Source organism: Lepisma saccharinum, chromosome 2 (assembly GCF_977018435.1).
Source record: "Lepisma saccharinum chromosome 2, izLepSacc3.1, whole genome shotgun sequence".
In the NCBI taxonomy this organism is placed as follows: domain Eukaryota; kingdom Metazoa; phylum Arthropoda; class Insecta; order Zygentoma; family Lepismatidae; genus Lepisma; species Lepisma saccharinum.
This window is the reverse complement of record NC_139230.1, coordinates 206,547,172-206,571,248: the sequence shown is the minus strand read 5'-3', so window position 1 is coordinate 206,571,248 and position 24,077 is coordinate 206,547,172. Positions and strand designations below refer to the sequence as shown.

Below are 24,077 nucleotides of genomic sequence, written 5' to 3'. Positions count from 1 at the left end.
TAAGTTCTCGTCAAGTTTCCTCAGAAGAAATCACATCTTCCTACTTTAACAAAGTAGTGCGTACTAGGACAGAGTGAAACTACCCTTCATTAAATCGCATATCTCTATGAAGATCGTTCGCCTTCCCAAACACAAGGTATGCAAACTTCGCAAAGCAACAGGCTTCCTCAAGAGAGGGGAAATACCCATAAATTTCAAGCTAAGAAATTGCCGTATTATGAAACTCAATGACACGTTCGCTGAAAGGGGCATTTTGGCACATATTTATTCTCAAATGCTTTTGTTTACCAAACCGATGCAGATCACTTAACTAAGTTACTGCATCTACTTTTACTGTTTTACAAAATGTAGCGACAGGAATAATTTGTATATTGCCAGAAAATGGCACTATAAGCGTCGATGTAATTTTATACAATGCTGGGAATTGCGACATAAAAGCTCACGATTTATGCAAACAACGAGAATTTTCTGCTTTCACGATAGATTATTAATAATATAAATGACGTTGTAACTTGAGTAACACACACATACACACAATCCTAAATATCATAATTTTATAATGCAAGCAATAAAACTGAAGAATTATATAAATTTATTGTCCAATCCACTTCAGACTTTATGCAATATATTTTACCAAGATTCTTACAGGTGAATTACTGTTCTTCACTTTTATAATCGTACTAATTACACCATATTACAACAGTAATTAGTTATAGTAATTCACATGTCTGTCCTTCCTCTCAGCACATTTCAATCTCTCAGGCACTTTGCATAAAAATAATCATATCATATTGAGAATAATAATTAGAGAGAGAAAGACCCAACACATTAATAAATAGTCTCGAACACGTGAAAATATCTGCATAGAGATAATTCAAACTTGTGTAAAAAATATTAGGATATGTATAAAACTAAGGAAATTTTGATAACATAAAATAACTTTCATATTCAATTACTGGAGACCAAATTTCTTTTAGAATGTGGATATTAATTATTGAATGCAAATTCTAGTGCGTACCTTATCAGTCAGATATACCGTCAAATAACGAAATTCTGAAAACACGGAAAAAATCCCTGTAAGACACTTTTTAAATCTCTCACCTACTTTATCAACAATCCATTTTCTTCATCGCAGAAAACTTACAAAGCTAGAAAGGGATTTAAAGTAACTAGTAGAAAAATATATTCGCGAATTAGAAATATGAAATACAAGGAAGTATCTTTATTCAAAATTCTAAAACCTTGGAGCGACATACGTTAGTTATATTCATATATTAAATGTTAAACAGAGATATGTGAAAATAATTAATACGCTGGTAACGCATGACACTAGGCGATAGTCAAACCAATCTTGAACTAAACCAAAAAAAAAAGGGAAGTGAGTCAATGTGCAAATGCATTAGATCCCGAAGAGAAAACCAAACACAGAAATTACATGCGACGGCAGGAACAGTAATTTATTAAAATAAATATTGATGATTCGCAATCAATGCGGAACAATTACAATCCAATCGTAGAAGTTGGAAAATTGTTAATTTCTGTGAGTCTTTATATTGAGTATTGTCAACATATGCCTTTGCATTATTGCTTTTGTATATATAAGAAAAAAAAAACGACATGATGCACAGATTTTCTTAATGCTGGCTGGCTACGTATAGCTAGAAAATTCACCTTGTTTTTCTTTCTAAAGCGAGCAAATTTGAGTGGTGTATTATTCTTAACCTCGCTTTACACCAAGCTGTACCTTTATCATTGTAAACGCTTATAAATTTAGTAACGAAAGGACCAAGTTCGATGATGGTGGAAAATCATGTCGATCCATGGATTGCTAACTGGGGTTATGATACATTTGAAGCGCTTTTACAAAGAATTGAACCACTAACTTCCCATTTACCATGCAGCCTTGCACACTCCCTTTCAATCGATAAATTCAAATTCTATAACGCTATTCAACGGGAACATCTATACATAAAGAAAATGCTCAATTCCAATGCCTCTGAGATAAAGTGGCCGATTTCAAACAAACTGCAATGTAACCATGACAAAAATAATAAAAGTATATACTGTATATTTAAATCCTAAGCAACATTTATTAGATAGGGACTAATTACTAACAATCACAGCACGCATGACTTTAAGCATAGAAAACTGTGTTTTGAAAACTGAGAAGGGAGAAAGAACGAACACAAATCACCACGTTAAGTAGAAAAGGGGTGCACACCCTACTCACCCAGGTTTCCCCAGCCAATAAGATGGTAGATGACTGAAATTAAATCAGAAAGTGCTTAACATTACGAGATGACAAATTCAGGATGTAATACAAACTACACTGATAAAAAGGAAAAGACAACTATTGTAACAAGTGATTGAATTTCAATACTTCAGCATATAAGCAAATGTGAGAATGGGATGGAATTTTCATTTTCAAGATTCAGAAGTCGAAATATTAGAAGATTAATTGCATAGTGCTACTAAACTGGAAAAATATAGCTACACCGTTAAAAGAATTCCATTGTGTGATTCAAATGGTATTACAAAGTGGTCTGATTCACTGCAATAAGGTCAGCTCAGCCTAAAAATTCTGGAGAATATGAGAGAGAGATTGCACCATACATCATGTTCAGAGCGCACACGTGGACAATCCTCTCTCTACCACCACTGTTAACGAGAAATGTAAATAGAATCGCTTACACTGTTGCCAAATAGGATTTGCTAACAGGAGAGCAGAAGTGAAAAACGGCATTAATATCACATTTGTCGCTTGCAAGGGAATTATGGTGCACAGTTCAAGCATTACAATTAAAAATTTAGGTACAGATCAGTTGCCAAATGCGATTTCGTCAAACAGATTTATAACGCTTAAAGCTGATTTTTGTTTGGTAACATTCTTTAATATAAATTTGCTATCATTTTCTTCTCCTCAATCAAGCCTCAAATGCGATTTTTTTTCTCTCGCTTCTAGTCAAATGTCATGGGAGGCGAAAACAGCTGAACACCTCAAGGAAAACGTTTAGGAAACCTGATGTTGCTAAAGACAATCAGTCATTTCTGACATCCTCAACCAAACGTGAAGTTCTACAACAAAGGTGGAACAATTTATTGCTGAGATGAAATTACTACTCATTCCACCAACTCAAGCGGAATACTTTAAATTTCAGACACATTCCGTAATCAGTCAACTCATCGCAAGGAGCTTGCAAGATCTGGAGTACGCCAGCCGGAAGTTTTCTGTGTTAATGAAGCTTAGTAACTTTAGACGAGTGTCCCAGTTGAAGGAAGTTAGGGATGGGATATAATAACCTAGTTTCGCATGTAATTATGTCTAGGAATGTACACACCTAGTTTCACCACCAATGATATTTGGCACATTGCGGCATTTACAAGTGTACAGCACGAAATCAAGAATAGTAGAAAATAGTGATATGGCGAGGGAAATATATATTATATCCTCACACTCTACAATTAGTTGAAATGGTTTGGAAAAACTGAAAAATACACCCCTTGATTACGAGGCAACATAATTTAATGTGAGAAATGGAAGTAGCAATAACGATAAAAAAATATTATATTCACACACACACACTACTTCAAAATGTAATTTTCTTTTAAGAAACTAGGCCTAAACCGATAACACTTTGAACAGATACCTATGCCGATAGTCTTACCGATACCGATGTAAATGTAAACAAAATTGTAACAATAAAAAGTTGTTCAGAATATTAATAGCTACATTGAGCAAGTATTCTACTCCCATTATATGCATCAACTTGGTCTAATATATTAAGGATTTACATCGCAATATTAAAATAACTGATATGTAAACACAAAATCAGTTTTTCCCATAATGCTGGTTCAAAACAACAAATTCAAATTTTGCATAATTTTCAGCATAATTAAAGTCGGCGAAAATGTCGCACGGCATTTTTGCTGACACTTCAAAAGACTAAAACGCCGGAAAAGTATGGAAAGGTATCGGGAAATAAATTCCAACCGATACCTTCCGAAAGCGATACCACTGGTATCGGCCGACACAAATATATCGGTATAGGCTCAGCTCCATAAGAAACATTCATGCCTTTCAGTGTAGCAATTAAATGAAAATTCTTTTGTTGTAATAAAGAGAAAGCCACAAAAATCATGATAAATTATGATGAAAAAATTCCAGGGAAGTTCAGATAAAGAAGCATTCTTTAAGTAGTCAGGTTTCTATGCACTATAAACTGCCCAAATAGGCAGGCAAGAAGACCTTCAAAATTTGGACAATGTGTACAATAATAAGCACTAACCACAAAGCATTAACTTGTAATATTGTGAATAATAAAGGCCGAAAATCTCACAAACGAAATTTAAGACTTCCATAGTATAAAGCATTTTAGGCACTTACAGGTACTGGAAATTGAAATAGACACTAACCTCTGAAATAGGCAATTTAGGCACAATAGAATTTACATAAATTAACTGCTGCCCTGAAATGAACTTCTGCACTAATAGCCTACGCTATCATAGGAACCAAATAAGCATTTAGGGTAAATCCGCGCTCTACTTATAAGTGATCACTCCTGAAAGATTCTGAGTTTTTAATGTATTGCCTCACTGACATCAAATGATTTTTCCTGTAATGACATCAAATGATTTTTCCTGTAATTTCTTTCAATATAACCATTAACGCTCCTCTCTTAATTTCATGCAGAAGCACAAGCATTTTGTATTTTAGTTATTTAACGTTGCTTTTTCACCCTCTATGTAAACCGCAAAGACCAGAATTCGAACCTAGGACCAGTTGTTTCGTGGCTTGATGAGCTAAGCACTCCGACACGGAGGTCGACATTGTGTAAAATGCGAAAGCAATTTTAAGTATTTACACGCAGCGAGTAAATTACAAATTTTCCACTTGCCACAAATACAAAATGTCAATTTCACTCTGAGGGCCTTCCCGAGGGTACAGTGGTAACGTCATCGTCTTGTAATCAAGCGGTTTCCGGGCCGGTGGAGGTACAAAGTGAATCGATTGATTGATTTGGTGTTTTAAGTTCACTTTATGCACAATAGGGCTAATCGGGACTGGACCTACAGTTTAAATTGGGATCCAAACCACAATGTGCCTCCACCGGGTATCGAACCCGGGACCCCTTGATTACAAGGCGACGACACTACAACTGCGCCATCGGGGAGGCCACAAAGTGATTCGAATTCCACTTTAAAATGTAGTTCTAGTGGCAATTAGTCTATCTATGCATAAAGTTGACAACAAAATCCCAAACAATCAACTTCGCTCTGATTATCACATACAGGAATGAAAGCATTCAGGCAAAGAATTATCTTTAAACCCTTCAAACGCAAATAAAAACCCTGTGCACACATCATTTTCCATCTCACTTGTAAATAATAATAAAAGAAATGTTTACATGTTGCTAACCAAGACCATATTTCTACCCGGTACTGGATCCAACAGAAAATTGACTTGTTCTCACATTGGTACATCAATCAACTGATCATGCATCTTACAGAACACATTCAGATTCAACATGACACGACCAAAGTTTGACACTAAAATAGATCAATATCAATGCATGCAATCCGATCTAGTATGCACGGTACTATTGCCTGTCAAATACTGGGATCTATCAAAAAAGCAAATGTATTTTTCGCTCGTATCTTCAACCCTTATATGTTGTTTCATTTGATAATAGGAAAATCTGAAAACGGTAAACATTGAAACAAGTGTATGTTTGCTGAACGAAGAGCCTTCCGGCTGCTGTCACCTTAGAGCTTGCACAAAGCCCACGCTACCATGCTAACTTGTCAACTCGGAATTAATTACAACCTGTGTCCATCTGTTAACTCCACTGGTGTATTGATAACATTCTATCTTGGGTCAACACAGCAGTGTACAGTTCTACTTAACACTCCACACTCCAAATTTGTCCCATATATCACTCACGCAGTTGGCAATATAACCTGATTGAAGCTTGTAAAATGTCAAGTTATTTTTTAAAAACACAAAGTGTTTCTTCCGGAGAATACTGTTACAAAACACACTAGTATTAGCTAAAAGGTAGAGCAGAAAAATGATGAGCAAACGATTTGGATGAGACAAAATACATTTCAAGAAATAAATGAGTACATTGGAAGAACTGTTTTAAAACCAAAACTGTTAACGAAGGAAAAGGTGAAAGTTTGATTTCCTCGAACAATAATTGTAATTTTTGCGTACGTGTGTAGAATACAGTTTGCAATGAACATGAAACAGCAGATGGCAGTTCTCCTTACATTGTTACATACTTGATCATTCCCTACAAGATAAATTTTTAAAATTACAATTACAACAGCCTGAAACTTATTTATGCATTTGTAATTATACTGTAGAATGCAAACATATCTATGAAAGCTTCGCTTAAAATAACTACACCATAATTGCTTATAATTCCATCTGATTGTATTCATTTGCATTCCGGTTCGTTATTTTTTTTTTAGATATTTCATTTTCTTTTCAGTTTGAACTAAGTTCTTAATACTCTTTAATAGTATACAAATATTATAGCATTATAAGCTTCCCCTCTGCGTGGAGATACGTTGTTGGCGCGAGGGGTTCAGCAGAGTATGACGGTGTCTATGTTGCCTTCATCTTTTTCTGTCTTGTGGTTCTAGTTTTTACTTTTCTATTTGTTAATTATTATTAATTATCTTGTGTTTATTCTGACCTTTTTTCTTTCATTCTCGTCTTTTATATTCTCCCCGATTAACCTAATCAAATCGTTCTTACTGCATGCTTTTATATTTCTGATACTAACCTCAGCAGACACATTGTTGACATTCTGAAGAACGCAAAATAAAATATGGAAATATCTTCCACTTGCTAAATTGATTTTTAATAGCTCTTATTGAGACAAGTAGTGAGGATATATATTTCAAAATTTACATTTATTTCAAAATTCTTCTCCGGTTGGGCGAGCTGACTACCATTCACGAATTGAGTCTGTTTACATTATTAAAAAAGGAAAGAATATTCGAGAAGACTCGTATCCAATGAATGTACTTGTGTTTATGTGTATATTTCAAGGCAGTGCGTCATTTCACTAGTCGTTAATCTCGTTGCTGTAGTAATCACTGCCAAGCAAGAAAAGACAGACAACATGTTAACGAAATAATGCGTTCAGTTTCGTGAAAAAATTCCATTTCGAGCCCTACATCATAGACTTTCCAAATGGGGGAAAAAAAGGTTTGCTTTTACTGTACGCCTAGTTAGACATTTTTTTTTCACTGCGCTATTAATACCGACAAATCTCTGAAATACACCCCACGAGGAATCGACCCCTATATCCTTGTTTGCAAGATGTTTGCTTTAAGAGGCCATATCATGGGCAGCGGAAAAACAGACCTTCATTCAGAAAACTTTTACTCGAAAACTATTTGAGGCATTTGAATGAGCTTTGTGGTGAATTGATCAGAAAGGATGAATCTTAACAGTGATTATCGAAATTTTTTTATCACTTCCATATTTTAATAGATATTAGCTGTCAAATATCTCAGTTTTTGTATCGGCGTATAGAGCCCGATTCTAAGTTACTGTAAAAATTAAACCTTGCAAGGCTTTCTTGCACCCTTCCTGAGTAAACTGATTTTTTTGTTTTTCAAATTGAGAGGCCCATTGTGACAATACGCCATTGCAAACATTGATATGCATTTTCAAACACCTTTGAGAATGGCTTTATTCGAGCCGTGGCGAGGCTGGCCATCGGCTGGCGAGGTTATTTTCAAATCCTACAAGTTCAGCCGTCTGCCGATAGATGACTCTGACCAGGTTTTACTACTGTGGGCGTGGCTTCGAAAACTTCTTCTTCTACCCTTGGCATTGTCTTTTCCCTTGGGGGCAGCTTTTGACGGTGCTCCGACCATTTCGGAAAATCCAAAGTTGATTTCCTTCACCCGGCTGTTTTTTCATTGTGTTTCATTTGTCTTATTTCTATTTTCCAAAATAATAAATACATTAATACAGAGACTGTCCCAATTGAATCTTACATAAATTATAGCAAAATTAAATTTGTTTTAAGTCAATTACATGCTCAAATAGGGTAATCGGGACTGGGGCTACAGGATAAAGTGGGATCCAGACCACTGTGTAGTTCTACCGGGGATCGAACGTGAGACCCCTTGAATACAAGTCCAGATAATTACTACTAATTCCATGGAAACTCAAGGACTTATTTGGGGAGGGGTCCGGAGCCCTCCCCAAGAAAGACTTACCAAGTGAAAAAATTAAATAATGAAAATATATTTGTGTAGCATTTATTACATAATCGATGGTTATAATTTCCTATGAACTTATTGATTGATTTGTTGTTTCTAAGTCCACTTTTTGCACAGAAAGGCTAATCGGGACTGGACTTACAGCTTAAAGTGAGATTCGAACAACTACTTGCATCCACCGGGTATACAACCCGGGATTCCTTGATTACAAGGCAACGACGATACCACTGCGCCATCGAGGAGGCCCACTCTTTGAACTTATTGGAAGAAAGATTGGAATTAGGGGGCTTAGAAGGACAGTACCAATTACCAAAGATTTATGATTGCACGCTACTATTTATAACAATATACATAAAATATTAATCAGGAACTTTACTTTTCGCTAACCGGATCTAACATTCTCTTTTATTCAATAAATATTCAATTCTTCATCAATTTGAAATGAATTTCTTTGCCACGGCACTTGTTTTTATGCAAATTATGCCGATCTTAACTACAGGTAAGCTAGATAATGAATACGTGCTGTTATTCGATCTTTTTACCTATTTATGTGATAATAATATAATTTTAACTTAAACATCATATTATTATTTTTCCTGACACACTTGGTTCGGTGTATTTCTAGATACATGCCTTGGGAGGCCCTACAGAAATTACAGCGAGAGGAAGTCAGACAGTCAGTCTGGTCCTCTTTCAAACTGTAAATCTTGTTCTTGTCCCGGGTTATGTAAACGCTCTCTCGTTTTCGTCTCGATCTCTGAATATAATTTCAATTATAGTCACATTAACTTCAACGCATTTTAAAAATACAATTTGTGTCTATACAAAGAACACGCTTGGGAAATACATTCACATTTAGAGAACACCGATATATTTCATAAAGAGGTAAGACAACTGTGCTGAAGGTAGATATTTAAATTTTAAAAATAATTCACTGCACATTCAATTATACTATATATAATGTTATGTTATAATAATGGAACCTACATCTTGCAATTTTTTTAATTCTAGTTTCATTAATATTTTACTTTGGATATTATGTGAATACATTAATCGTGATGGAGGGAGAAAACACACCGGAACGACAAGTGACCGGCGACACGTGTCGCTTGAGAATTTCGCCAATCGAGCGTAGGCATGTGCGACCTGACATGTCGCTACGGTGTGAAACGTTGCTGCTGATTGGCTCGTTCCCAAGCGACATATGTTGCGTGTCGCTTCGGTGTGAGTTCTCCCTAAGAGGGCGAGTGACAATGAATTCAATTACATCTTCATAGCTTGTTCATGACTGAAATAAGCTTCTCGTGTCGCATGTCGCTCGGACTGGGACTTTCTCTCAATATCGTGTATCATGTCGACTCTGTTTGTTGTTCGTTCATGTTTTGCTTTAAACTGAATAGGCTCTTGTTGCTTGTTGTGAATGTTCCGTGTCGCTTGGGAACGAGCCAGTCAACAGCAACGTTTCTCAATGTAGCTGCAGACCGAAGTGACAAGGGACACATACGTCTAGAGAACAATCCAGTCAACAGCTACGTTTCACACAGCTGTAGAATAACATGTCACACAAGCCTTCGTTCAATTGGTGAAATCCTCAAGCGACACGGATATTTCACGCCGTCTGAAGCAAAATATTCACTGTGCATGCGCGAACAACAGGCCAGGGCGACACGATGGACGGTATGGAAAAGAACTCAGTCCTAGGGACACACAAGCAACAGACAACACAAGCTGAATTGTTGATTGCATTTATTACTGAGAGCCAGTTACCAAGAGACACGTGTCGCTTGTCGCGTGTTGCTTCGATAACAAATATCCCTAAAAGTAAGCAGCTTTTGATTTTATATTTTTTTTCTTTCTTTCTCTTTCAATATTTTAATTATTTCACATTCATTTTTTTTGTAAACATGGTCAAGTGGAAGAAAAGGCTCCACAGCCTTAACTTCGCCATGTAAAAGAAGACGAAATAAATAAATATAGATACATTGTTTGAAAAGTAATAATAATTCAAAGGAATTTTAATGGTACACCTCTATGGTATGGCTAAATGATCGGGCAAGAAATTTTATGTTAATTGCGCAGTTCTTCCACATTTATGGTAAACACCAACAAATACTGCTGTTTCACTACATCTAACACGGATGATCTTTCTTCTTCCTCGCCGTTACCTCATTTCTGCAGGTTTCATTTTTTTCATTAGTATTTCATACTCTGGGTCTCGACTACTTTAAACATACCTGAACGTTATTTATCTACTTCATTATTTACAGATTATCATAATCGAAATTACAATCATAAAGATGAATCGTAAGTGTCAACTGTGAACCTGTGCGCCGTCATTTCACATTATCAGGCGAATTCCGTTCTACGAGGTTCACGAGTTGAAACCAGCCCCATAGATCAGTAGCTGGGCAGGATTGTCGTTTGGTGCCTCCCTTTCCCCCGCACTACTAAGAACCGACATTTTATGCGTGTCTTTCGATACTTTCTTCTTATGCAATGGTTTATGATATTTACATATTACAAATTGTGAAATGATGAAACAATTAAAACTCATTAAATAAAACAACAATAATATACTAGACCTTGGTGGCGTCCCTTCATCATCATCATCGCGATTAGCCAAAGTTGGCTAAAAAATGACGCTAAATAACAGAAATTGAATAAAATATATAAATAATACTTGTTAAATTTGAAGATCAGTAAAGCTGGCGAATGGCAAAACTGTCATAAAACTAACAACAATAAAAGCGGCGCAGCGTAGCGACCATTTTATTTTCGGAAATGGTTTGCGTTCCTAGAAACTCCTCTATCCCTCTCCAGTAGTCGGGGTATCAACCCATCTCATGGTAGGTGTAAAGAAAATCCACCCACTGTTTATAAGTTAGACTGTAAATATTTATTTCCCACCAGAATACTTCCGATCGGCAGGAAATTTGAACACCAGACCTTGAATATAGTAGTTATTGTTTTTAATATACGAAGATAAAAAGATACTGGTTCGTCTAGAGAACAATCCAATCAATGTTCGTCTAATATTACTAAGGTAGCCAAGCTAGGACTTAGGGCAGTGCAGGCAATCCTCAACATTATATTCTTGGTATCCTGAGATCCAGGCCAACCCGATTAAACAAACACTTTAACTACCCCTACTTACGAGGAATTTATACTCAAGCTCTCAGCCTCGAACCCCTGTCCTTTAGTAATTTCAACATTCTGAAAATACACAGTTTCATTTCATGCAATGTACAATGAGAAAGGCATTCCTTTAAATTAACAGTTCCTGTCACGTTTCACACAGCTGTAGGATAACATGTCACACAAACCTGCGTTCAATCAAGCGACATGGATATTTCACGCCGTCTAAAGCAAAATATTCACTGTGCATGCGCGAACAACAGACAAGGGCGATAAGATGGATGGTATGAAAAATAACTCAGTCCTAGGGACACACAAGCAACAGACAACACAAGCTGAATGGTTGATTGCGTTTATTACTGAGAGCCAGTTACCAAGAGACACGTGTCGCTTGTCGCGTGTTGCTTCGATATCAAATATCCCTAAAAGTAAGCAGCTTTTGAAGCACAGTATGAATAGTTAGTAGGTAAAAAGCAGTGACAAAACATATGATTGATTGATTGATAGATGGATAGATAGATAGAAAAAATTGCCTATAAATCCGCACCCTAATCATAACTTATTAAACATATCAAAACATATTTTTCATTCATCAATGTTTTACGCTTACAATAACCTCTAATTATTACTAAATCAATTTTTGTATTTTCCATCTAATATCTTATTATATTTGGCTCTTGCCAGTAGGCACTTTATCTTCTTATGTATATATATATATATATATATATATATATTGGCCTCCATCTCATCAGACTTATCATTCATTAATTTCCTCAATTATCTCATCCAACTCGTTTGTATTTCCACCCTTCTACATAGGAGTTGTAGCTTTCCTGGCGACGTCAATCGACGTTAGCTTCCATCGTATACATTGCTCTCATCTTCAGGGATGAGATGATGTTGCTATGTATGTGCTCAAAACGTTGGAAGATAACGCCGATTTAATCTGGCTGGTACACCTGTTCGAATCCTTCTACATGCTAAATTGAAACAACAATCTTTCGTAATCATTAAACAGGATGGAATAAATAGCGGGGAGGCTTTTGTAATATTAATAATTTGAATTACATCCCCATTAAAAATTGAGCATCCTCGATGGCGCAGTGGTAGCGTCGTCGCCTTGTAATCAAGGGATCCCGGGTTCCATGCCTGGCCCAGTCCCGATTAGCCTTACTGTGCATAAAGTGGACTTAAAACACCAAATCAATAAATCATTAAGAATTCATTTTAAAATTTTATAATGAATTTCGGGTTAAAGATTCAATATCCTAACCACCATTATTAATTCAATGCCGAGAATTATAAAAATTTGGGGGTGGTGGGTGGGGGTTGTATTTATATACACGAACGCTCGGGAGCCAATATAAGTTTACAACCTACAAATCGGGTTTTCTCTACCGATTCAATATCTCCAATGTTGTTTGTGTTGCACCTGATTCAAAATCGGTCATAATTTATTTCGGAAATTATTTTTGGGAGGATAAAGACCATCGATAGGAGAGCTTGACTGCCGTTCGATTCCCGGAGGAGAGGGTGAGGAAAGTGGGCTCTCCCACTGCATGGGGTGCATCTAAGTACAAGGGACTCTACTATATAACTACGTGGGAGCATAGAGACGATTTGCATCGCGTCTATAAATAAGCGAGACTGTGAATATGCAAAGAGCCACCACCACCCACCCACCAATACACCATCAAAACACATTGCATAATGCAGGTGGGTGGCTTTACCAATTTCTTTCAAATACAAGTAGTTAATTATAGTAACAAAACATCTTTTTATACATAATTGGATTTTTCAAAATTACAATAAAATAACAAAGCAACCAATTTTGTTGTAATTCTATAAAGAATAAGTTAACATAGGCCAGAATCGGTAAACTTCCCGTTCGGACAAATGTCGCAGTTGAAGTAGGGGTCTAGACAGGTAAAAAAACTGCTTACTGACACGTAATCTGACTTAAATTTGGCATAAAGCAGTCTATTTTCTAGTTTGAAGACCTTGTGACATTTGTCGAGCCGGGATGAAGTTCTTCATAACTAATGGGATAAAGAAAAAGGAAAATTTAATTCGTAACAGTACTAACGGACAAATTACGCCATTCGCAGTATGTAATTAATAAACACAATAACTCTAATTACATGATTATTAAAAAGCAAACATTTCTTTGTAAATAATAATGTAAAATGCCTGTTTTTGACCAATCCCTCCTCTGTTGTAGGTTTGTTATCCATGAAATATCAATCTGGAATTTTTTGTTTCACAGGTACCTGTCATAGAGTAATCTTTACGCTGTAAATATCACTTTTTTTAGCTCCCCGATCGGAGACGTCTGGGCTCAAAATTTTGAAAAAGAGAATCAAGAAACGATCAAAGAGCTATAACAGTAATTCAGCCGAAATAATCTGATATTACATAACTTCCCTAACAAAAATATCCTAAACTTTGAATTTTGGTCAAAATCAATATGTTGAAAAAATACACGAAACATACAATGTAGCTTGAAATGTACTGAAAACAATGTTTTTTACCCAAGTTATAATTTTTCTTAGATGAGTTATCATAATTACCGCAACTGCCTACAAAGGCTAAAAATGCTGCAAATCATAAGTCAAACAGGGCCGCAATTTTTAAACGAAGTCATGTAAAGGAAAATACTACTCTTGCATAGGGGTTACAACAACAAAAATATAGGCTATATAAATAGAAAAAGTTGACCATTTTCTCAATTATTATCTTTTTGGACCACATGGTATTAAATGGCCATATTTTGCTTTAGACCTAATCCTATTAATTAAAATATGCAAGTTTGATTAAATTAGTGCATATATTGCGTATCAGTGAAAGTTTTATAAAAATAGATCAAATACATTCACAGACTCGGTTTTATGCAAGGATAATGTTGGAAAATTTTCTGCTTGAAATCATTCACACTGAGAATCGAACCTGGGTTTACGACGTGGCAGTCCGATGTCATATTTTCTCTGCTATTCTCATCTATCAGTATTTACTCAGTTCCATATTTTTTAACATTCACATTCAGAACATAAACATCCATGTCTTACTCGGGATTCGAACCCGGGACCCCTGCTGTCGTAGCGCGCTGTGCTAACTACCTCGCCCCGGAGGTCAAATAGTAAGACTACTGGGACTCCTTATTCCTTGAAGAGAAGCTTCCACAATTACGTATGTTACAAGCCACATATTTGTGCTGCACGACTCTATATTATCGTCTGGAATTTTGACAAGAAATGGTAGGATCAGCTTTTGGCAATGAAGATGGCAATCGACCCGAACAGCAAAACCTAGGACATGTCTGAGAAAAGAAATGACAAGGGTTTTACGACCTGTCAATCACTAACTGCCCGTGTACCGGAGGAGGCGTGTTCTTGAGGGCCTCGCGAAGCAGGCCTGGACAAAACATCTGGTGGTGTAAACGCTGTGCGCGCGCTCTATCGGCAGAAGGAAGGCGAATTCGGAAAAGGCCTTTCCATGATATACAGTCTTAACTGCTTAGCTATCGAGAAATAGCCGAAAAATACATCTACAATTATTTCAATAATAAATAAACGCGTAGAAACTCATTTTGCTGTTTATAGGAAACTGTTCAGATATTGAAAGTCATTTTTCCTGTACATACGCGAATGTACTTTTCATACATCATTGTTTTCTCAACGATTCATATTGTGTTACATTCCACAAATAAAACAATGCAAAATTTAGTCCGAATTCAGGCACATAACAATGAAGCTAGTCATCTAGCCATAAAGAAAGTTGAAATCTATTTCCACGATGTCAACAATTTATATTCTGTAAATCGACAATTTGATGCGCTCGTATATTAATGAAATATATATAGCATTAACATCCGCTGTGTTTTCTATTAATAAAATAATTTTCTGTATATCCCAAGGCAAGCAGACACAAATCTAATATGGAAATTTCATATACTAAACAAAAATGTCTAAATTTCAATTATATATCTTCATGAAATAGACATTCAAAACCAGGTACACTGAAATATAATAAATACTGCACAAATGTTTTGTATGAGGTAAGCATTTTGCATTTGAAATGTACACGGGCGCTTTGCAAGCCATAAAGTAATAACGCTTTATTAAAGTTGGTAAAATTATGACTAAATTATTTTGTAATTCCAAACAAATGGGTCGATTTGATGATGAGAATGATTTTAAAAGTGGTGAACAATCATTTATTTGTAGCATATTTACACAAATGTTTGGTGATCAGCACTTATTTCTTGTTATTCCAAACATTTCTTTGTGTGTACGCATATGCATCCCTCACACATAGCTCGTTTTACGATACATATTTTTTTTCTTTCGTTTTTTACAGTAACGTGCTGGAGGAACTCGAGTAAGAAAATGAGCTTATATAGAGCCAAGGGGAAATTTTCATTTTGAAATCTGTCTCAACATCCCGAAGGCGCGAAACTCATCTCCCTCCCCCTCTTGCAATGTGTTTTAGGTCCTCGAAAGTAAAAATCGAAATAGCTCGAAGATTCATATTCCCAGCTTTACTATCGAGTTGGAGCGAATGGCTCCCTGCAGCGAATTTGGAAGGTCGCAAATATGCTTTCAGAGCGTCTCATCAGTGTATGATTGTCTTACCCAGGGCCAAGATTTTACTGTGTGGAAAATCGTCGACTTAACAAATTGGATGAGATGGTGTTGACTGAAGTCACACAGTCGGCTAATTTCTCACTAGAGCTCTTTAATGCGGGTTTATGGTATCGTGGGACGTGTTCTTCTCTGTTCCTGTATTATTTGGGCCTTGCAAAAGTGGAAAAGAACCAGGGGAAAGGGCACAAGACAAATCTACTAAGTTTCAGCAAGGAATAAAAACTCACATGCGCAGAAGTGTTCGCATAATACAGTTAGGAATAAAAACTCACATGCGCAGAAGTGTTCGCATAATACAGTTAGGAAGGAACTTCGAGACCAGAACAAGGAGAAAATTCTTCTTGGAACCAGCAGGAAGCAGTGACTGCAATACAGATTCCAGCACAAATGACATTACACGTAGTAGGTACGTTACCAAGTTAGAAATTTCTCATTTCCAATGTAATCTTCGATTACTTTTCGTATAGATTCCGAAAGTTATTGGAAAAAAGTAGAATGGTGATAATTAACAAAAACTATACATAATCTTCAAATGTCTCTTTAGTTTGCCACTTTAACAGAAAGACGCACACTATTACGGAATTTCGACTTGTATATTTAATATTTTATTCAACATATTTTAATATTTTACCACGTTTTGGCTAAGGGGTAATGATAACGCCAGGTCTCGAGCAAGATAAATTTCCAAGGAAATACGTTTGCATGCAGAAATCGTTTACAATGCTTGGCTAGATTCCTTTTTCAAAAATACCTATTTCGATTTGATTTGTACCAGAACATGAAATGATCTTCCTTTAAGATATGGCTGACTTCTTTGCAAACAACTTTTTATACCTATTTACGATGACATTTTTTGGAAAGCAACAATAATTTATTTGGAATTTTCTTCATTACTTTGGTTCACTTCGCTAACAATGTTGACTAATCCCAACATTGAGGATGAATGATAATTAGATGAAACTGATGAATTCACACTCGCAAATGAACACCTATGACGGGCAGGGACTTGGCGAGCTAGCTTGCATGCTTGTTCTTGTTCTTCTAACTATACAAAGCCACAAATAACCCTACACCCATGAAAAAAAAAAACTCTTCTGACAAAGAGTTTAATTAACATTTCCCAGCAGCCATGAAGTATGATGACAGTCGGAGTTGGAAATAACATTCAACGTTTTACTTGACATCAATAAAAGGGTACACTCATTACAGGCATGCCGTAGGTAGAAATCGAAACAAGTACTCTTGCAAAGCATCGAAGTAGATCTCTACTGTGTTCATAGCATAATTACATAAAAATGCAAGGTCTACTAATTTTGTTCCATAATTATGTTTTCAAATACTTTCGCAATAAAAGTGGAAAAATAAGAAATACACTGATATTTATTGACAACTCTGTTCTATGATCTGTATTCTAAAGAATACCGCATCAATATTAATAATATTTCAATTGAACTGTAACCAGAATTTCAAATATTATTAATACAGTGCGTTCGTTTTGGCTCTGGGCAGAGATAGCGCGTGAACAATTTTGAACAACTCTTGTCTACATGCTAAAGATATGTGCGTAATAAGTGAGACGTTACGGGATGAAAATGCCGGTATCTGCCCCATGTCACGCGCTATCTCGGCCCAGAGCCAAAACGAACGCACTGTACTTGCCTGTGGAAGCATCCAATTCAACACATTAGCATTAGTAATATCTATTATAATTTTACAGTAGCATACCGGCACTCATTCAATTATGTAAGAAACTCCATCACACGTATCTGGATTTTTATGTATCATATACTCTATTCCATACCACTTTCGCATTACAGTACTTCATATTTTTTATAAAATTTATTAAATTTAAAATATTAATTTGAAAACGTAAAGTCCATATTGTAATGAATAATGTGAAAATCACATATGGACATGTACTTTTGCCCTTTTTCAGTTTTCATTCAGATTTCACATTTCATTCCTCCAAAATGTTTTTTAAGGGGCATTCACGACTTTGCGATATAGTATACAAACCGTTTTCAAGTCAACATCATGATGTCTGCTGGAATACTAAACCAATACGCACCCGACAGGATGAAGAGCGTGGATTTTGCTTTGACAACAAACACACTATCTCAAACCGGAAAAAAAAGAGGGAAGCGTGGACAGGCAGCACACCGAATGCCATCATTAATTAACGTAATTAGCCAATCGTTCCGTCTCGTTTTCCAAAGCGACTCCTTTACGGTCAAGTTCACCCTCTAGCGCTGCTCAGTGCTTACCCCCAAATTAGCCACGCTTGGATGCTCGAGCGCATAACTCAAAACCTCTGGCACGAATAACCCCCATCCCCCTTTCCCCAAACCCTGTAATGGGGACGGACCGCTACAGTTGCCAAGCAGTTCAGTCCCTCTCATTCAATCTCAGGATATTGCTGAAGAGATGTAAAGCATCGCCAGCCCATTAACTCCGCCTAAGTGCAGCGTTTTGGAGGATCCTCGAATCACCGAAATCGTTTTCCCCCGTCCCGCTAACCTCAGTGTCATTTATCCGAGAGATTGATTTATATTGATACGTATGCAGTTCACACGGTCACATATTCGAAACTGACGAACCATTTACACCGTCATCAACAGATTTCATAATTCTCGCATTACGGTAGACGCTGGATGCTCCCTGACCCAAAGCAATGGGGATTTGATTTCATATGCATTTATATACACACAACAATCTGTTGCAAAACGAAAAAGACTAAACAATCCCAGCACCTGATTTGAATTTTCCATCTTTTAAAGTTGTTTAAAAAATGTTTCACGTGCATCAGAAATATAACCAATGCAATTCATAATACACCTCCCATAAGTTATTCAATGGTAATATCATCGCATACGCTTTCCAAAATCAACAAAAAGTAAATGTGGAAAACTATTTTTCTCCATTAATTAACTAAAAAAATATATAAATCATGATCAACAAAGGAGCAACTCGCTCTAAATCTTTCCTGTTCTCATTATATTCTTGTTCCAGGAATACTTTAATATTTTCCACACGAGAAATTGCTACTTATTGTAATCTCTATGTAGTTTTTACATTTATCTTTTCCCCTTTCTTCTGAGATTTCTTCCCACCTGAAACATCTCCCAAAGAGAGATCCTACAACTTTCTTCTGTTGTGAATATTTAAATCTCGAAAATGTCTAGTTACGATTATAGGATTTAAACAATAATAATTTGCATATTAACATTTTCATCTGTAAATCTACTTACATGCACCAAGGTATAAACGTACACTCACTTTTGAGATCAAGTAATTGCTAATGAACATATAATTTAAATATATATATATATATATATATATATATATATATATATATAAAATAGTGAATTTAAACAACTCTTATTGAATTTGTTCACTGTATGCATGCCTAATTGAAATTAGTTTATGCGAAATGTTTCCATTATACCGGGTGAATCACCTAAAACTTGCACCCCAAATATTTCATAAACAACAATAAATATTGAAAATCTGCTTTTGCAGATATATAGTTATGAGAGGGGCTCATGAAATTAATGGACACAATACGTTCAACTACGTAAGGAAATACGGCTTTCAACACAAACTTAGTTTTTTTTAATGGAAACACCATTTTATTTTCAGCTTCTTTGAAAGTACGGAAAAAAATCATTAAGAATGGCTTTTTTTACATTGTAATACGTCAAGTAGTTCTCAAGTAATTGTAACGTGAAGTTGACGCTTGAAACGAACATTCTCACAAGTTAATTCCTATGTCGGTAACATACATATCCCCCTTTTGACGTCATTCGGGTATCGTAACAAACATGTTAGTCTTCTGCATACTACGCGTTGTGCCTAGGAAAAGTTGTTACGTTCCAACAACTGCGGGTTACAGCAAAATGTATGAGTAAGCTTTGACAAATTATCTAAAAGGTTCTGATAAATTTTTCTGAGTTAACAAATAAATGTTAATTAAAAAGTATAAATTTTAAACATTCCGCCATGAGTTACATCCATAAAGGTTAGTACATTAACATCTTTTTAATTTTTTATTGTGTTCATTCATTTACGTCATAATTTTTAGTACATCGGAACAATCAACTCTTAGCGTTTGGTCATGAGAAATCTTTAAGTTTTCAACTTTTATACTTTGTACCTTATACATTTTTCATTCTTTCGTTCTAATTACTTTAACAAATTTATGAAATAAAAAAAAAGACCTAACAAAGTACACTGATTAACCAGACGTTTGTATGTACGTCAGAACTGTTGCTGAGAAAATAGTATTTTCAAACTCTGAAAAGGCCGAGATGATACTTATATATGGCGAGTGTAGGATAAATGCAGCACAAGTGTGTAGGCTGTACATGGGCGTTCGGAAGGGAGGGCAAGAGGGGACCATGCCCCACCCCCCCGGAAAATGAAATTCAACCAAATATACATAATATAATTTCATTTCAGCCACAATAATATGTGTTAATTATTGCATGAGTATGAAAAATTCAAATTTAAGCAATGTTTTTGCGGGAACAACACTGTTATTGGTGGAAATGTGCCTTGTTTGCCCCCCTTGGAAAAAATACGTTCCTTGCCCCTCCCTGGAAAAAATCCTGCGGACGTCCATGAGGCTGTATGCACGACGGCATTTGCGCTCGGCTCTGCCGACAGGCATAGTGGGGATGCACCTTCTGCGCTCAACTTCACGTTACAATTACTTGAGAACCACTTGACGTATTGCAATGTAACAAACGCCATTCTTAATGATTTTTTCCGTACTTTCAAATGAGCTGAAAATAAAATGGGGTTTCCATTAAAAAAAACTAAATTTGTGTTAAAAGCAGTATTTCCTTACGTAGTTGAACGTATTGTGTCCACTAATTTCATGAGCCCCTCTCATACCTATACATCTGCAAAAGCAGTTTTTCAATATTTATTGTTGTTTATGAAATATCTGGGGTGCAAGTTTTAGGTGATTCGCCCGGTATATATTCTTATTGCATCCGTGAAAATTTGCATTATGAATGCATACATGCACAGGGTAACCCCAATTAATAGAGGTATTTATAAACAAATATTATTTGAAGATTCTAATAAGAATCTAATAACAAATCTTAACAATCGGTGACCAAGCGCGTTAAGTGGGCCGACTTTCTATCTAGCCACCAAAGATTTCAATTTCAATGGTCTTTATTCTTGGGCGAGGTTCAGCAAATCCTGATCTACCACCTAACCCGATCCCAGGTTCGAGTCCTGGCGTGGAGATGGGTGTTCCTTGGTAGTCTCTCTTCATCGATTTAAATTTACAAAAATACATATACTTCAAAATCTGATATATCTATTAATAATACTAAAGTTTTTTGCATACATTATACATTTATATTTCTACCACGCATTTAACTTAACTTACATACTCAGGAATTGCCCGGGCCTCTGAACTTGCAGTTTGAAAACCGAGACAGTTGATCGGCGCATGTCTGCATACTTTTGTATGTACTATGTAACAAGGTATTGTTATCCTTCAATGTTTGTTGCGCATGTAAAGACTTTCAAGTGTGATTTCCTACACGTTCTCTAAAACATGTTTAATCTGAGTTTAAGCAGGAAAGTCGTCTAAGCATATTACGATTAATGAGATTGTTTTTGGTAATAGCACAGAACTATTGACGAGTTTTAACTGAAGGATTCGTCTCATCATACGCTAAATGTACATTGACACTTCATTCCATACAGATATGAGTTCACACAATTAATTTCTCTGCAATCTGCATCTTTCATCACGGTTCGATTTGCAGATCAAGAAGACGAGTAGATAAAAATGTACTGTAAATACAATATGCAACAACGCGGAAAAAGGAACAAACTGTAACCTATTTCTGACAGATGCAATCGTTTTGATATAGTACTGCTTCCGAACCATGCAATGCCTGAAGTGAAACCAATGGAGTAGCTGACATCTGGTTGGAACAGACGTTTCCCCCCTCGGCTAAGTGTCACAAGGGTACCGATTCCACTCCTAACACAGATGTCAGGGTAGGCGTCAATTAGTCGTCCAGACGCCACTAAACGGGGTCAGGTTTGTAGGGAGTTTGAAGAGGAGAGGAAGTCTCTTGACTTGCTTTATAACACCAGAAGACCTATTCAATCTCTAATGTACTCTTGGATCTATTGGGAAGCACTGTAGCGGCAGAACAAGGTGGAGCTTCGGGTGAAGACCGCACCTTTCCGTGGCAACTGATGTCCGCGGTGGTCTCTCCAAAGATTTCAAACCAACTGGAAAAGAGAGAGTTCTATGTAACGCACAGATTTGTTCGGCAGAAGGGGGATATGGATACACAGCAGTTTGCTGCTTTTAGGGACTAAAGTAGAAGGGATGGGGGATGAAATCTTTTGAAAACAACGCATGAAGCGGACTTAGCTGATCATATTCTGCCAGCCGAAGGGACAAGGGGAAAATTTGACACCAATGTTGCCACATTGTGATCTCACATTTACAAAAGGTCTTAGGCCCATAGTTAAACATACACGAGAGAAAAAGCTATGACAAATGCACATGTAGAGAGATTAAACCGATGCAGTGAAAAACTAACTCTGCATTTGACTCTAGCAAGACTCCCAGCGTACCGCCCCCCACCAGTTTCCTTTCTGATATTGAATGAAAGCGGGTTTTAGCATACGTGACATATGCACCGCTCGACATACATAAAAATTAACTTCGGTATTGATGTAAGTGGTTCTAGTATTGCTATTAGCAATAAGGCCATGCCCGGTGACCATGTTTACAGTTCGACCAAAACCTTATTATACACAAGGTCTCCGAATAAATTCTTTGTTCCGTACTATAGTCGCAAAAAACTGGCCTGCTTTTAACGCAGTATTTCTAGTTTCTGTGGAAAAAGTATAAACACACAAATTTGAGACTGGAATGCCGATATCGTATGGTGATCTATGACCTACCACTGATAACCTTCCATAGAGTCCACGCAGGCCTTGTGCACAAGAAAGCGTTGGTTCAACTCACGTTTACGTTTTGGACTCGAACCAGAGACTAGGCAAGAATGGTTCTAACTCAAAAGTATATGCGAGGAGAATCTCGGCCATAATGACAGTTACTAAATAAACTTTGCCGAGATTATGGTAAATAAACTAATAATAAAGGAGATTAATCATATGTGGTGGATTATGTTGCACTACGTCACTTCAAAAGTGCAACTGTAGCGTCCTATACGTGTGAAAATATTTTACCGTTCAATTTTGTTCTCGGTGGCAGAACGTAATCTATACAATATACGAGAAGAAAAATATTAAATTACCGATTTACATAAATTTATTGGCAATTTAAACCCATTGTTATATAAAGGCTAATAAACACAATCATAAAAATAGAACAAACAAACAACGAACTTTAAGTTTAAACAATGGAATTTAATTGATGGTATCGAAATCAATAACACTCCGAAAGAAGAACATAAATAATGTTTTGAGATGCAACAGGACTAAGTCACGTTTGTTGGATAATAAAGTTAATCCGTAAATATCCTCCACTATTTATAAAACACTCATAATGAGAAAACTGACATTCGCCGTGTATTTTACGGACACTTCTATTACTACAACCTCTGTGGTCATGCGAGGTGTTATGTTCAGAAGAATTTTGATTCGAGATCACCTGGGACATGCGCATTTTTAGTAGCGGCGTTATTAGGCTGTAGTGAAACAAACAAAGAAAACAAGGGAACGATTATCCACAAGTATGTGCTTACTAAAGGTATCAATACCTTCAGAGCGAACTTCGATAGTTTCGGAAAGTTCGGAAGAGACTTTTCCTTGACGATCTACAAATGTGGATTTTATATTAAGAAGTTTTGAACAGTCTAACATTAATAAAATAAAAAATTATCCGTCTTTACCACTAAGAAGCTGAGGAACAAATCTAATTTTTAAAATCAGTTTATTTAACAAATAGCTACTAGGGAGGTCATGGCGGCTCCCTGGTAGACCGTGGGCCAGAGGTGAAGAACCGCTTAACTAGACCACAGGAAAAAGAAATATTATTTT

General features: G+C 36.3%; 1 protein-coding gene across 2 annotated transcripts in view; it reads right to left on the bottom strand.

Annotated features, from left to right (window-relative positions):
* The window catches only part of LOC145984283 (E3 ubiquitin-protein ligase Rnf220-like), a 225,536-nt gene that overhangs the window by 84,865 nt on the left and 116,594 nt on the right, over nt 1–24,077 (bottom strand). Inside the window, exon 4 of one of the 2 annotated variants that reach the window (XM_083117921.1) lies at nt 2,231–2,263. The exons of the other annotated variant lie outside the window; for it this stretch is intronic. Within the exon in view, the coding sequence (XP_082974047.1) occupies nt 2,231–2,263 (33 nt within the window). The remainder of the gene's footprint in view (nt 1–2,230; nt 2,264–24,077) is intronic. 2 annotated transcript variants of the gene reach the window in all.